Genomic DNA, 16,660 nt, shown 5'->3' on the forward strand with positions numbered 1-16,660 from the left:
TTTAAAGATTAACCATTCCTCATTTTTACAACCTAATACCCTGCTTAAAAAGGAACAGGAGGAAAAATATTTTGTAAGATAAGCTAAATTTTCAACACTACCAAAAGAAAAAAAAATTTTTGAAGTATTGAAAGTAATGATTCTCTTGTCTTCGCATAGTGGTTTTCAAAATCTCCTAGTTCTGTTTGTGAATTTTTTAATCCACGCAACATTTAATGGAATATCGGTTCTATGAGTTATATCTTGAAATCCATTAGCAACTTGTAGAATTAGGGTATTTTAAATAAATTTATTCCTTCTTTACCAATTTGGTTTACTAACTCACTTTCACAGGACAAGCAAACTATTTACTATCCTGCTATCTTAGGTATTTCAGTGTCTATACTCGTTTTAGTTACAACCATAGATACATACATATAAAATAATAATATGCAGAAGATGTCTGAAAAAACAACTAAAAATGTTTCATGGTTTTTTATCCTTCTGTGGGTAAAAGATTTTTACTTTTTAATACGAGTGTCTTGTATGTTCCAAAATCACTTTGGTTTGTCCTGTTTTTTTACTCTGATTATGAATATAAGTCAGTGTTTTGAGCTGCTGTATAACAACGGTGTAATGTATTTGTGACACATTGTTTTTGCTTAGAAGCTATTGTGCCTTGGACGTTGAAGAAAGGCAAGAACGAATTTCCTTCGAGTGTGCATCACATTTCAAACGAAGTTCAAAGGTTTTGAACTTACCTTTATATGTGATGTAAACTTAAGTCTACAACTTACTGCTTGTAATGGATGTAATGGATTAAGGTTATATAATTTACAAGTATACATCACATATCAAAGGAAGCTGAAAAGTTTTATAACCTCAATTCATTACTTTAGATACAAGCTGTAAGCTATGGACTTGTAAATCTGACATTACATTTCTAGGGAAGTTCGAAAGTTTTATTAAACTTAATCCACTACTTCGGGTTCAAACTATAAGCTGTAGACTTGTAAAAAACAGCGTAGTAGATAATTTTATGCATGTTTTTGTTTGTTTGTAATTAAGTACAAAGCTATGCAATGGACTATCTGCGCTCTGCTCACCAAAGGTATCGAAACCTGTTTTCTAGCAGTGGTATTCCCCAAACATACCGCTTTTCCACTGGGGGATAAAAATATTACTGTTAATTATGTGTAACTCTTTAGGAATGAAACAGATTAATGCTTGTAATTTAGCCAAAATCGCACAATAGGCTATCTGTGTTCTGCCCATCACTGGTATTGAAACCCGAATTTTAGCACTGTAAATCCCTAGACATACCGTTGTTCCACTGTGAATGTGAGGCATGTCATAGTTACTTCTAGAAAGTAACATTTTTTTCTGTTTTCAATATTACGGTACTACAGGTGGGAATTACATTTATTAACTTTTTCATACTTGTGTGATGAGGACCAATTTTCAAATTAATTTACTCTTTTATTTTTTCAGTAAACGGAAATGTAAACCCAAATTACTAAACATACAAATTAACAACAAATGGGACATTAAAAATTGATTTTAAATAAAACATGTGGTACTGTAACATTTTTTTCATGAAAATTTTCTATTAAAATATCTAGTCACAGGAATGTTTGTTATCGAAAACCAACAGAAAGACCCCTTAATTCTGAAGTATTTCTAATTTTTAAGGACTACAACACTTTTATCGTTTTCTTATATGGCAATTTAATTTAATAAGCTTTGGTATACACTACAGTTGAAGCTATACATCAACCACAGTTCCACAAAGTTTTTCAATAAATTTCATTCAACAAATATCAGAGACAATGATATTACAAGCAGCGAAAAATTAAAGGAGATATAAACAAGTCTTAAATTTAAATTCGCTGCTGCATTTTGCTAATAACCTTAATTAACGTGTATTACAACCACAGAAGGAATTAGAAGAAAAAAAAAACATTCTTCCTTTACTTAAGTGAAGTAGCAGCAATAACAAAGTTTTATATATTTAAAAATTAAAATGCAGGATTATCACACACTGTTAAGTAATGGAACGCCAACTAACATTCCTGCACATGAATAATTTAAATGGGTAACCATAACGTAACACCTATATAAAAAAGCATGTTTTTATTGAACTTGTGATAATTTAACTCTAAGAAACTATACATTACGAAACGAAATTTAGGTAAGAAAGCACAATAAGTAAATAAAACACATCAATAACGCATACATTTCCAAAAGAGTCAAGAATTTTGTTGTTGTTATAGCGTACCTTCTGCGAATTAAACGTTATATGAACCGTTCATTCATTTCGATCAAATAACACCGGCTGAGGAAAGAAAAAATGTAGAAATATCACAGTCAGTCACATGATCTTGGGGTCGGTTGTTTCTGAATCAAGTAACTGTGACTTGGTGTAATGAACACCGTCACTTCTTGGTGATTTAAAATGTGCACTCAACCATGTACAATAATCTTGACGAAAAAATGCCGAGAAAAATCACACTAGAGGAGAGGCTAACCTTCGTATATCAACATGAGATAAGGATAAAACACTTCACTCACCATTTTAAAGCAAAATATATCGTTCTTAATAGTTAGGTGCATGAAATAATTATACTTGATTTTTATTACAGTACTTTCACAAGTCGAGACAACCTATGTTGATGGTGTTATCTCATCCGGTGAAGTTTAATCTTAGTTACCAGAAAATACAAACCTTTATGGTAATATTTTAAAACACCAGATAGCACAGAATACAAACACTCCAGTACATTATTGAGTTTTTGATAAATGTGTAAAACTCTTAAGTCGGTTTAATCATCTTTCAAGACACATCATAGCCTCCGTCAAATTTACAAAGCACCTTCCAATTTCATAAACTCCCTGGGCATGCGTTCTCTTCAGCTTCTTAATGCAACATCCAAAGAAAAATAAGAATTAGTTCCAGATATCTCCATGAAGGACTGCGTAGAAATTTACTGCCATTTATTCCTGAAAAAATAAAAAAGCGAAACCACACGAATTATTCATATTTCTTTCATTTAAAATATTATACTGAAATTACTGAGCTGGTAATTCTAATAAAAAGCAATCATCTTTGTAACTGCGTGTCTTATCATTGCAAATAACCTTTTTTTTCCGGTTTTTGACTTCAGTTTCCACTTTTCTTTTTCTTTTATGACAAATGTTTTAGAAAATATTTTTTCTTAAAACTGAGGCTCCATAATAGGTCAGAAAAAAAAATTGTGTGGTGCACACATCAGGTAGTTCGATGTGGATCTAAAAAACAAACAAAATGTGTGGTGCACACATCAGGTAGTTCGATGTGGATCTGAAAACCAAAGGAACTTGAGGCCAAGCAAAAGTATGTATTTAATTCCGCTTCGCAAAGGACATTAAACACATTCGAAGTAACTTTATATATATTTAGAATATTTAATGGTATCCAAATATTTATACCCAATGATGTATTGGGTACGAACATTAAAAAAAAAAACTTTTCAGCCTTTTTTCGTAAATAATTTATCTGTATAATATTAAAGTTCCCCATTTATAAGATAAAAAAGCCATTTAACAGCATAATTAAATATTCATATTTGCACTTGTTATTATATATATATATATATTAATAGTTTAGTTGTATACCAATATTCAATGACTTTGTTTTAGTTCTCTAAAAGGTACACACATGTAATCAGTTCCCGAAGTAGAGTGTGGGATATATTTTATTTTAATCCTTTCGTGACGGGTCAAGGGTCAAAGGTCATGTCATCGCGTTAGCTGATTTGCATTCAAAATTTTATTGAACTCCTATTTTGTGAATATATGTCAATGAGTCTAGAATCAAATTGTAGGTTATAATTCAAACTTTAATATTATATACGAGTAAATTTAAAAGAACACATCCAAAATGTGTGTGTACGTTTTTCTTACAACAGAGCCACATTGAGCTATTTGCTGTGTCCACAGATGGAAATCGAACCCCTGATTTTAGCTGAGGACTTTTTTTTTTAACCTGAAAGGGTTCTCATCATGTTTTAGGATTAAAATATGATAAATAAGATAAGACTACTTATCGAATTTCAATGCTTTATAATACTCAAATGTATCAAAATTTGAAATCAATTGTTGTTTACAAATTTACCGATTATTCTCTAAAATATTTTTAATAGATCTTACAAATAGCCCTAAAAATTAAGCACTTCCTTTACAAGAGTAACTCGTACAATAGAATATCATAAAAAGAAAAACTTGAATTTAAAAACTTCTTGTTGTTTTAGCTGACGCTCAAAACGTATGAACTTGATTAATTCTTAATATCTCTGTTCTCCAGTTGGGCAGCGGATAGTTTTAGTTTACGGACTTAAGACCCTAGAATCCGTTCTTTCATTCCCTGAGATGGACAGAGCGCAGATAATTCAGTTTGTATACTTGCGCTAAATGAAACAATAAGAAGCGTGCTTTTAGGAATTTTTTAAGAGATGAAACGCTTCCTGAGATTTTGTTATTTATAAGCTTACAGTTATTTTTACAATTTGAAGAAAAATACTGTTTAAAATGGAGTGGAAACTATAAATCAAAAACAATATCATATTTCCTTTTGTTTGTTTAGAAACAATGTTTTTTATTATTCAAAAAATAATCGATTTTTTATAAGGACGATTAAGTTACAAAAGATTTTACGTCAGGGTTGTTTTCCTGTCCTCAGTTATGATTGTTAACTCTTTTCTTTAAGCAATCTTTATCATGTTTTTATAATAACAAATTCCATATTCATTACCTTCCAAGTTATTTTCAATGAAAACAAGACAGAAATGAATTTAACTGAATGAAATGAATAATTAAATATTTCAACGGCCAGGTGGGTTGAGGCGTTCGACTCGTTATCTGAGGGTCGCGAGTTCGAATCCCGGTCGCAACAAACATGCTCGCCCTTTCAGCCATGGAGTTGTTATAATGTGATGGTCAATCTCACTAGTCGTTGGTAAAAGAGAGCCCAATAATTGGCGATTGGTGATGATGACTAGTTGCTTTTCCTCTAGTCTTACACTGCTAAATTAAGGACGGCTACCGCAGATAGCCCTCGTGTAGCTTTGAGCGAAATTCAAAAGAAACAAATATTTCAACCTATATTTAGATTTTTAAGGTTATAAACAGAACTGGAAATGTTCAATGCCTTTTGACTTTGGCTTTTGACGTTTTTATTTTGTGTTAACAGGTTTGATAAATCACGCTATATTACCGTATTGTTCAGGAACAGTGACTGAAAATGTTCACCTTTCTTTTCTTTCTCGGGCAGCTGTAGTCCTGAACTTTGCTGGTTTGCTCCTATAATGGTATCCACATCTCTTTGGTCAATTACCTTAGCGAACGTGGCTGTACAATTTAGTCTCATTTCACCGTTTCGGAAGTGATTTTCTGTAATCATGAAATGGAGTCCCAGAACGGCAGTCTTGTAACCACCTTTGTAATCAACGGTTTCGTGCTGAACTAAATAGTCAGGCATGACCTAAAAAGAGATACATTAATAATGGAAAAAATGGTACATTTTAATTTGCAATGGATGTTACTATACAACTCACTAGTCTTCACTCTATATATCTTTTATTATAACCCGGGGAAACATTATTTTTATCGTAGTAAAACCTTTACTGATTATCAAAAAGGAACAAAATTTTGGATACACACTAGGGCAGTTACAAGAAAAAAGGAACGCACAAAATTCCACAGGTACACATAAATATTTATTTAAACATTAAGTAGTAGTGTGTATTAAATATTTATCAGCTCACGTATTTATTTCAATAACTTCTATGTATCATATATATACATAACTTTACAACCTAAGGAAAACTACCTCTTCCTTCATGACAAACCATCTCAGGATAAGCGGATTTTTTGTAACTTACATATACTTATACATATATATAACATCACAGCATAGGGAATCCTACCTTTTCTTTATTAACAAACCATCTCAGGATAGGAGGATTTGAAACCTTAGGTGAAGTACAATTAACGTTAACTATGTCTCCAAGTTCGTAGCCTGGCTTCAGACCAACAATTTTCGGTCCATCCTGCGCTATATACACATAAAAATGATATTACATTACCATCCTTTTTCAAAATACATCTTAACCTATTTTTAGTAAAAAGCCTTTTTAACACCAATAAGTTAATCACATTTTATACTAACGAAGTTCCAAGACTCATGGTGCCCATGGATCCACTACCTATGTTGTAAGTTGAAGTATCTCTCATTGCCGTGGTTACTTACTAGTTACATTTTCCATAGTTTTTATTATAACAAGTTTTCTGCGAACAATGACAAGGTATGTTTTAAACCCCACATCTTTAGAAACTTTTCACTGACGTTGACTGTATTATACTTGACAACCTGCTTCTAGACTGTATTTAAAGAAATAAATTAGCAATTTTTGCGGAACTGCACTGTGGGATTTAATAAGTATGTTGACAAATATGATTCTACCTTTCATCCATCTTGTTTTCTTGGAAACAGTCGTTATTTTCGTGGTGTACCTAAAAATTTGTGAATGTTTGATTTTTGAGTTGTTTTTCTAAATTTTAAATCAATATTTACCGTCTCAATCACTTGGGACCGAATTTTGCTGGTAAATAGAAGAAGCAAAAACTAGGTTAACCTAACATATTTATTAATAACGATGCATGCACGCCAATTGAAAAAAGTGGAGGCACTTAAATCTTCTGCTCTATGCTCAGATGCCTATGCTTTTGTTGTAAACAATACCATAAAACATTCTTGACTTAATTGTAATTATAACCTTAAACACCTCAGATGATAATTTTGTTTCAGATTCATTGATCTAATGTATTGTTTTAAATTCAAATAGGCCCTAAGTTTTTCGGAAAATAGTTTTTCTCGTTTTTAAAGAGAACATTTCAATTTTCATTATTCACTAAGTGTTGGTGGTCACTTTATATAATGTAATAATAGCAAAATACAAAATATTTTTATTATGAAAGGAATATAATTAGTTCTTATTACCCTTGGAATGATCAAGGTTTGGCCATTAACCAAGATGAACATGTTGTTCGTGACGCCAAGACTCGCATTTGAAGCAACAGGCAATTACATTAGCATTTATAAATCGTTCTTGTGAAATCCTATTTATCCACAGACTAAGAGTGGTCTTGCTGTTAGCTTATCTGGAATATTTATTTAATGATTCTTGATTTCATTGTCAAATAAACGTGCTCAGCACTATGGGACCGTAGATGCCCTATAAGGGCAACAGCCAAATTCCACTTCTCAGTCAAACAAGAGTAGCCTAATGTGACCTATACAACGAAATTTGTATTTGATATTTATATAGATATTACCTAAAATCCTACTTGCCCTACAACTAGCAACAACACATTGCTTGGATGGCTTAAGAGACTGATAAAATATTACACCACGATTCCTTTTTTCATGACACTGCTGAGGTTAATTTCATCCAATTTATAATTTTAATTTAAATAATGATAACCCACATGCATTATCTTGCATTTATTATAATTAAATTCATTTTCCAAACTTAATAATTTATCTAAATTATTTTGTAAAGTAGAAGCATCCTCTTCACAGTTAGAAATATCCATTGCTCTCAATATCATCAGCATATGTAAGTATCTCACTGATATAAATCAAGAAGAGAAAAGGTGTTAAGTCTAAGCTTTGAGGAATCACACTTGTAACATTAATCTAGTTTGACCTCATTCCATTTATTACAACCTTATGCTTTTTGTCATCCAGCCACTTTCAAGTTTAATTAGCTACCTTATCCCCCACACCCATAAAGAACATTATTTTATATGTGGCATCTTACCAAATGCATTCTGAAAATTCAGATACACCAAATCTACACTCTTACTATAATCTACATAAGCAGTAACCTATTCAAAGAATTTCGAAAATTTTTGAAACACTGGATGTTGGCTATCCAATAAAATCCTAAACTTTGTTAAATGGCTTTGCCAAGCACCTCTAAACAGACTTTCCAGACCTTTTCCCATAATTGGTATAACACTAATGGGTCTGTAATTACTGGGACAATTTTTGTCACCTTCCTTGAAAATAGAAGTAATATCAGCCAAATTCCAATAATCTGGTACCTGCTCACCGTTCAAAAACTGAAAAAAACAGTAGCAAGTTCCTCACATGTCCAATCCTTAACTTCCTTAAAAACCTATAGAGAAATATTATCTGATCTAGGAGTCATGCTGGTTTTTAAACTTCTCATTATTTTAACAAGCTTGGAATTAAAGCGATTATCTTACTAGTTCTTGTTTCTAGCTATCAACTGTTTAAGATGAAGAATATTGCTAATTCTTCATTAGTTAAACCTGAATGAAAAAATAAACAAAATTTAATAACCTAGTCATTTCAAAATGATTAGATACGAAATTTCCATTATGATCCCTCACAGATCATACCCCATAATAACATTTTGTTTAGCTTTAATATATTTAAAGAAATCCTTACTGTTAATTTTTACATGTTCAGCCAACCTTTCTCTCATACAACATTTTTACTGTTTCACCAGCTTTCTTGATATTTTATAATCTTCTAAGTCTTCTGTCAAACCAGTCAAAGATAAAAAGGCTTTATTTAATCTGAAATGTAAGCAACAATTGTGTTTTGGAAGATTTTTTTCCATCTTTGAAGGGTAAGATACAAATAGAAAATTAGGTAAAGATGCTTGAAAATTATAAATTGTTCAGTGCTGTATGTACTCAGTATTCTATGATTTTTTTTTTTCATTTTACCTCAAATGTTTCAGCTCACAGCATGTATTGATGAATGATCAACAACATTAAATACAAGACAGTAGATATAAAATTCAACAAGACAAATTTGTTGCGATTGGCAAAATCAGCCTTGTTTTTAAATAGATGTTTCAATGCAAAAAGAAAAATAACAAAAGAGTCTATACTTTTTGTTTTAATAATTTGTCATAATTCTGCTGTCAATGTGGACAAAAAGGTTTTTCATTGTTATTATCAATCTTGTTTTTTTATCATTTTGCAAGTGAGTTCAAACTTGACATAAGGTTGTATTAAGCCAACTAAAAATGTATGATTGTTTTTCTTTCTTTTCTTTGATTTTTCAAGAAAGAATGGAGACAGCGGGAGTCATTTGTTTCACGTCTTATTTCACTTTTCATTACTTAGACTAGCATTAAGCATAAACGTGCTGTGATAGAAGATTGTTTATTCCAGCCTGCCTTTGTTTGAGTTTTAAAAAATAATGGATTATATGACGGAATGAACACCAAACAATAAACTCCGGCCACTGATCATAAATAGAAAACGACTAAGACATGAAATCCAAATTAGAGATGGGTGTGAAAGAAAACCAATCACATGTCGAGAAATCAGCATTATGTCTCAAAGCTTACAAGGCTAAAATTCGGATTCGATAGCGGCGGTGTGCAATGCAGAGATAGCCCACTGTATATCTCTTGTCTAGCTAAATAATGGGATTTGACCGTTACTCTTGTAGCGCACCCTAAGGATCTGGTTTTGTGAAAACGGGACGTGAGCCAAGAATTCATAGTCCAAGCCTACTAGCCATTTGGTCACACCTACCATGTTATTTTGTTAAAGTAATAGGATGTACATGTTCTTTCATACTTTATCGTCCCCAATGGCACAGCAGCATGACTTACAACGCTAAATACCGGGTGTTGATAATCGTGGTGGGCAGAGCACAGTTAGCCTATTGTGTAACTTTGTTCTGAACTTCAAACAAAAAGACTTCGATATATTATAACTTTATATACTTCATAATAGGTTTATATTTATGCTCAAGTAGGTTTTTCTATATGGTTAGTTACACCCTTGAGAAGATTCATTTTGAGCATACAGCCTCTTTTGCTTTTCTTTGCTCTTCTTTTCAATCATTACTGTATAATATTTTTGAATTGATGAGAATAATATCCTTTGAGAGACGGTTTATTTGGGGAGACTAAGCCTTCTCAAACTCTTCATACACGCCGTCCCTGTTTGCAAGTTAACAGTATCTTTCGTGACTATAATAACTATTTTGATTCTTTGTTATAAGATACGTCAAATAAGATCTAAAGCGACTTGCTGTAGTTTACAATGTTAGATTTCCTTTGTTTATGTTATAAACGATACTATGTGTTTCTTTGGTAATAGGTCATTTTGCGACCTTGCCGCGAATATATAAAAACTGAGGTTTGAAATAAAATTAAGAGAACAAAATGTAACAGATCATTTGCAATTTTATTCGACGTATTTTATTAAGGATACTTTTACAAAAATCTATTATATTATTACTGTATTCATCCTAAAGTAAAAATTTCTTGTTACATTTTGTTATGTTTTTAATCATTTTATCAAAATATCATTAATATTCTTCTAGTGACTAATGAAATGATTGAAGGAAAAACATAAATGTTGTTTTTTAGTTTAGTGTAATGCGGACTCCAGTAATAATTTATTTCGACATTGAAGACTCACACAAAGGCTGTTTGCCAGTAATCGTGTTCGTGTTAACCTGATAATTCAGATAAAAATGACTTTTATTTCATCCATGTAGATGTATTTTTATTTTGACTTTCATAGTTGATAACATGGAGCCTAATTTGGCGGTCAGGCTCATATCGTTTTCATAATTTGTAACATTTCAGTCTATGCCACTTTCGTACGGCAGGCGTTTACAGAAGCGCGCACGTCTAAAGGTCTGAGAACAATTTTATTTAATAATTAGAATACTGTTATACATAAGTCAATTATTGCTAAATATTCCACCAATGTTCTTGTTTTAGCACGTTTTATTTTTATTTTTATTTAGTCTTGCGTCAACTGCATGACACTGATAATCAATGTGACCAATTTTTTTTTTTTTTTGTTACGTAGAGTTTATATAAAATTATACCGAATTACTAAGTTGAAACTTCCGAAGATTTAATTTCTAAAATCATGCTTACTTTGCATAATATCATTTGAAATTTCAGACACCTAATTTAATTATAAACACATACACTTCTCATAATTTTTCGCATTTTTTAATATTTATTTTCGTAAACCAGAGGACTATTTCAACAACCCCCACAAAATTATAGCACTGTAAATATATGCTCGTAAATTTAGGAAAAATCGAATTATCATGTATTCACTTTGAATTAAAAGGACGTGCTAAGCATTCATTATTCCATGAGTAAAGGTGAGTAAAACGGAGTAAACATCTCTATCGATTGTGTGTGTCTTCTATAAACAGAAGTAGTCAGGTGACAGTCGTGTCTCCGGATAAGGAGTTTACAAAATCGATAAATCTGTTTTCTTCTATATGCTTTGCTTTTTCACTGAATGATATGGTATGTACAGTAGAGTTGTTTAATTGAGTCATCTCAAGCAGGTGGTGTTGCGAGGCTTATTTTGTGACCAAGCTACGAATACGTAATTTATTTATATTTCCATAACTTATCGTAGTGTAGGGCTCTGTTCCCAAATGTTTGTAAAAATTAATTAACTCATAGGAATTTGGAAACATGGCTTTTAACCTACATGATATTGGGAAAAGTGGCCAACCAATAGGAAGATCAATTTTTTTCCGTTCAATTCTTGGCAAACAAAAAGTTAGTTATAAAGAGTGAATTACTACATGCATAAAAAATTTTATTTTTATAATTACTAGTAGTAAAATGCAACTGAATTTTATGACTCAAGATCATCTTCAAACTTCATTATGAGTAATCTAATACACAAAATGTCATTCTTATAAATAGTTACTTTTTTATTTTATTTTACTCAGTCTATGTATTGTGGCAAAAGTATGTTTCCAAAATAACGAAAATTATATAAACAAGATTTTTTTCAATATATTTGACATTTAAAAGAAGTTCACATATTACACTATAAACCCTACGTTATCCTTTGCTTATCTTTAATATACACTTCGAAAAGTAACAATGATAATATTTCAATAAAGATTTGTTTACGTTAATTCCGTGCCAGTAAAATAGGAATAATTAAGATTTAATATATATGACTATATTTGTAAATAAATATCAAGTGGTAACTAATGTTTATCAAAAGTCAATATTCCAGTGACCTGTAGCTGTTTATGTTGAGTTTAAGAAATACTAGAACGTCTGTACAAATACAAATATCTAAACATTTCTTTAGTAAAATATGTCAAGCTGCCATAATGGTAATTCTTTATTATCAAAGAATAAGCACGAAACATCATAATAGCTTTAAAATATTATTGGATGTAGAGGCATACAATGTACTGGATTTTAAAGCCAAAGCCTAAACGTAGAATGAAACGTATTCATTTAATTTCTAAAATGATTTCCCTCGATAAAAATTACTTAATTGTCCTTTTGTTGCTTGTCCATCGAAGTAAAGTTTTTTTATCGTCTTCTCTTCAAAGACCGCTGAAATAATAATAGAAAATGAAAATAAGGAAATGAAGGCTACAAAGTTGGCTAAGCCAAAGAAAAAGTCATGAATTGGAAGTAATAAAGCTACGTCTTGAACTATTTTTTGTAAAAAAGAAAAATACAAAGAATGTAATATTTTCAGTCTCATTAATTACAACATGTGTTGCGTTACGGTCATTGACTTAAATCTAAAATCAAGCTAAAAACTCTGTTTGTTGAAAATGTCCATAGCCCAGAGTCAACTTGGATTATATTGGGAACAATAGACATCCGAAAAGAGATACGTTAAACAAAATCAATTCTATTACAGAAATGAAAATTAACTTCCTATTATATTTTACCCAACAGTGATGGTTTAACAATGAAAACCAAATAAACTATTTTCACAGATATTAAAAGAGCTATAAATCGTTTTCGTTTACCTGATAATCCTAACTCTTTCGATTATTAATCACTGAATCTTAGTTTAAACTATGAATATTTAATTTCTACTTATCTGTGTGGCATAGTTATTTATGAGATTAGCACAACACTACTAAATTTATTTTAGGAACTGAAAGGTTTATTATTTAACTTTGTCTCTTCTAGTTTATTACCTCATTCAACTGTTCCTTGTACCTGTCGTTTAAAAAAGGCCAATTTGTTTTGTGTTACCTGCATGAAGTTCGCTAGATTTCGTATCTCTAACGAACAATTCTTCCACACTCTGTGAATACTCCTGGACTATAAATGCAGTACAACGAATATGAGTAGGTTTGTTCCACTGTTGTGTTGGTTTAATGGTGAACCTGAGACCTAACTTAGAGCCCAACAGTTTTCCTTTCATCAACGGTTGGAGCGGCTTTTCATAATACTTTGGTGTCTGTAAGTACCAGTTAAGAACAATGCCAAGGAGTGTTACACAATTTACAATCAATATTTACTTATAAGTTTACATATATATATATTGTTGTAGAATGTTAAACGTTTTCGCTATTTTAACAGTGCTAGTACCTTTCGTTTGATAGTTAAACACATTGGTTAACTAAATGAAGTACTATAAATCTATATAAAATTAATATTTATTAACTGCCCTTCCACAGCGGTTAGTCTGAAAGCTTATAACGATAAAAATCGGATTTCTATACTTGCAGTAGCCAGAGCACATGTAGTTTATTGTATAGTGGATTTGTGATTAATAACAAATGAACAAAAAATATTAACTCGTCATTATTTAATACATTACTTGAAAAAAACATGTTTAGTAACTAGGTTGGAAAGTTTAGAATTTCAAATACCATCACATAAGAATATGAAAAACAAGTTCGTTTGATTCAGTAAACACCAGATAGTCAAAAAATTATATGAGCGTTTACTGATGAAATATTATACTTGTCGAGATTTCAACACAATTATATGTTCTTTGTATTTAAAAATAAGAGGTTTTAAACAAATACCAGGGTTCATGGATCTGCTGCAGAAAAAGTGACATTTTAAAATCAGAAAAAATAATTGGACAAACTTTACTAGGAGTTTTAAATATCACCGAATTCCCTTATCCAGTTGTACAAACGAAGCCCGTGTATTATTCAAGTTAAAACATGATAAAATAATTATATCGTTTCAGTCGTTATAAATTGACTTCATTGTTATAATAATGCTGAGCAATTAATAACTGATTCTGAAGTTTGTAAAAAAATTAAGTAAGCACCTCACTCATGAACAATACCGATGAGATCCACACAACAACAATTTTAACTATAAATTTCATGAATCGTAATATATTTTTGAAGATTATCTTCCTCATAAACAGTGATGTTAACTCAGTATTACCTAAGGAATTTCTTGTGCTTGTATCGTAGAACAAGCGTTCGTTTTTCGTTAAAATGTAAGAGAAGTTTATAACCATTTATCACTTTTAGATATATAGTCAATCTTGGTAAAGACAGAAGTATTATAGTAACAGTAAATAATCAACCACAAGGTGTTGAGAAATATTCACATTTTTATTATCATTATCCAAACATTTCTTTACCAGCTAGATAAAAAGGTTATGTGCTAATTATGAAAATAAAAAAGATAATAACTAACTAACAATGCTGATGTTGCAAAATAATGGATATTTGGTAACGTTTATCTTCATAACTAAACGTAGGGAAAAGTTGACTGGTATAATCAGCCAGGTCCAATAACTACTACTACTATTAATTTTTATGACAGAAAATTATTGGAAGAAATCAAACGACCTTAAGTATGTATACCTTCACATAGCTAAACCTTTAAGAATGTATAAGCTCATCCAAAATGAAGTGAAAAACGTGCAGATAATTTTTATTGTATTGTTTGATGCTAGAAATTACAGCGAAACAGCGTGCAATTTTTTTCACTGAAAGATTAAAAGAATGATGTCAAATATAGATGACAGAATAGCTTTTTTTCTTTGCTCAGCATATTTTAGGAAAACGTCACTTCCCTCAATGGAAAAATTTTCAAATTATTGAGCTACAACAACAATTTTGATTGTAAATTTCATGAATCGTAATATATTTGTGAAGATTAACTTCCTCATAAACAGTGATGTTAGCTCAGCATTACCTAAGCACTTTTCCGTGATTTTATCGTAGATCAAGCTTTCGTTTTTTGTTAAAATGTAAGTAGCCTCTAAATAATGCATTGGTAAAGTCGAAACGTCTAGCTTCGGTCTATAACATTTATGTGTAGATTTCGGTTTTATTATTTCGATATATAAACTCTGCTTTTCAAATCTCTTTTTACTCTTGTGTATCCGGTAACTTCTTATTTTAATATTAAAATTACTTTGCAAATCTATTTTGTACACATTAAAGTTCTTGCAACAACAGCATTTATTGTGGCCACATTAAAATTATCATTGAGTTAGGGTTATTAAGAATTCACCATCAAGTACCAAACAAAAACAAAACTTAAATCAAAAACCTTTTATTGTCTAATGGAAACAACAGCAACAAAAAAAAATCAATATTTTGTTCCATAAATTGATAAGAGGATTTATGACACATCTACTCATAATAAATAAACGATGTGAAATTTTGCTAAATATAGCTAAAGGTATCATATTTTAATGTTGAGTTTTATCAGAATGACGACCTTAGACAAAACACAATATTATTTAATAAAGTGGTTTCTCATGTATAGCTATCGTCTCAGTCAGTCTTTAATTATCTCCAGTGTTATTTTAACGTTGTATACATTCAGATCCACCGTGTCGTAAAAGGAATTCCAAGGAGCATATATCCTGCAAGTCCAACAAGATGGATCAGGAATGAAATAGACTTTAACATTTTTTATAAGTGTTGAAGCTTATAAAAATCCACAATGGAATGAAAAACAAACTGGATAGATCCTCATTCCCAATAAAACCAATATATTTTAATTGTATTCAGTCACTGCGGTTTAAACCGTACTAGCTAACTAAAGTTCGTGTTAGACTGAAAAAAGGAAAAACATTGGGTAATAAACTAGGTAGTTAAATATATAATTTTTCCCGAAGCCTAAATTTTTGCTACATATTATCTATCAAATGCACATGAGACACAGCTAATCGAAAGGTATCCGCTCATTTTTCTTCATCTAAGTCTTCTCTAGTTCGAAGTTTTTAGATAACAAAACTTCTGTAAACACATCCTAGGTAAAGTTATTCAAGAATACAAAATGGTACCAAATGAATGGTAACTTGTGTAAGGTTTTTAAATATGTATACATTTTTTAAATTAAAGGGCAAATAACTGCACAACAATTTTTTTGAAAAGTTTTGCTTCCTGAAAAGTTTTATGCTGATTGTGACAGATACCTGGTGGGTATATACAAATATAGTTTTGGTTTTGCTTCATCACGTAGGAACTCTTAGAAATAGACAGTTAACTGTTTACCGATAATAACGTATTTATTTGCGTTTATGTTTCTAATACGCTATTAAGTTCAACAAAATTAAAAGTGTTTTGCTCCTGATTTTCGTTTGTATTTAATGTCCGGTGCATCACGTTGCAGTGTCCAACAGTAGCCAGCAAGCATTGACGGATTCCAGTTGCCCTGATATCGTTTTTCCATTGTAGCAATGTCCCGGTGAAACTGAAAATTTCGATGAAACGGTACGTGATGGGCAAATTTGGATGTGATTTTCGTGTTCAAAAGCCAAAAATATATAACGAACACCCAACAGTTTTCAAGAAGCAAAAACTTTGTTGTACAGTGCAATCGATTGCGAATTTGAAATAGCA

The 16,660-nt window shown here is 31.0% G+C and overlaps 1 protein-coding gene across 2 annotated transcripts in view; it reads right to left on the reverse strand.

The window, feature by feature from the left end:
• Nucleotides 1-1,692: 1,692 nt before the first annotated feature.
• Nucleotides 1,693-16,660, reverse strand: part of LOC143255358 (uncharacterized) — a 136,134-nt gene continuing 121,166 nt past the window's right edge. The window contains exons 5-9 of one of the 2 annotated variants that reach the window (XM_076510877.1): nucleotides 13,080-13,287; nucleotides 12,354-12,419; nucleotides 5,943-6,070; nucleotides 5,266-5,497; nucleotides 1,693-2,979 (exon numbers count right to left, since the gene is read on the reverse strand). In XM_076510877.1, coding sequence (XP_076366992.1) covers nucleotides 2,897-2,979; nucleotides 5,266-5,497; nucleotides 5,943-6,070; nucleotides 12,354-12,419; nucleotides 13,080-13,287 — 717 coding nt within the window. In that variant the 3' untranslated portion in view covers nucleotides 1,693-2,896. The remainder of the gene's footprint in view (nucleotides 2,980-5,265; nucleotides 5,498-5,942; nucleotides 6,071-12,353; nucleotides 12,420-13,079; nucleotides 13,288-16,660) is intronic. The other variant, XM_076510878.1, reaches the window with a different exon arrangement.

This window comes from Tachypleus tridentatus, chromosome 7 (genome assembly GCF_004210375.1).
Source record: "Tachypleus tridentatus isolate NWPU-2018 chromosome 7, ASM421037v1, whole genome shotgun sequence".
In the NCBI taxonomy this organism is placed as follows: Eukaryota; Metazoa; Arthropoda; class Merostomata; order Xiphosura; family Limulidae; genus Tachypleus; species Tachypleus tridentatus.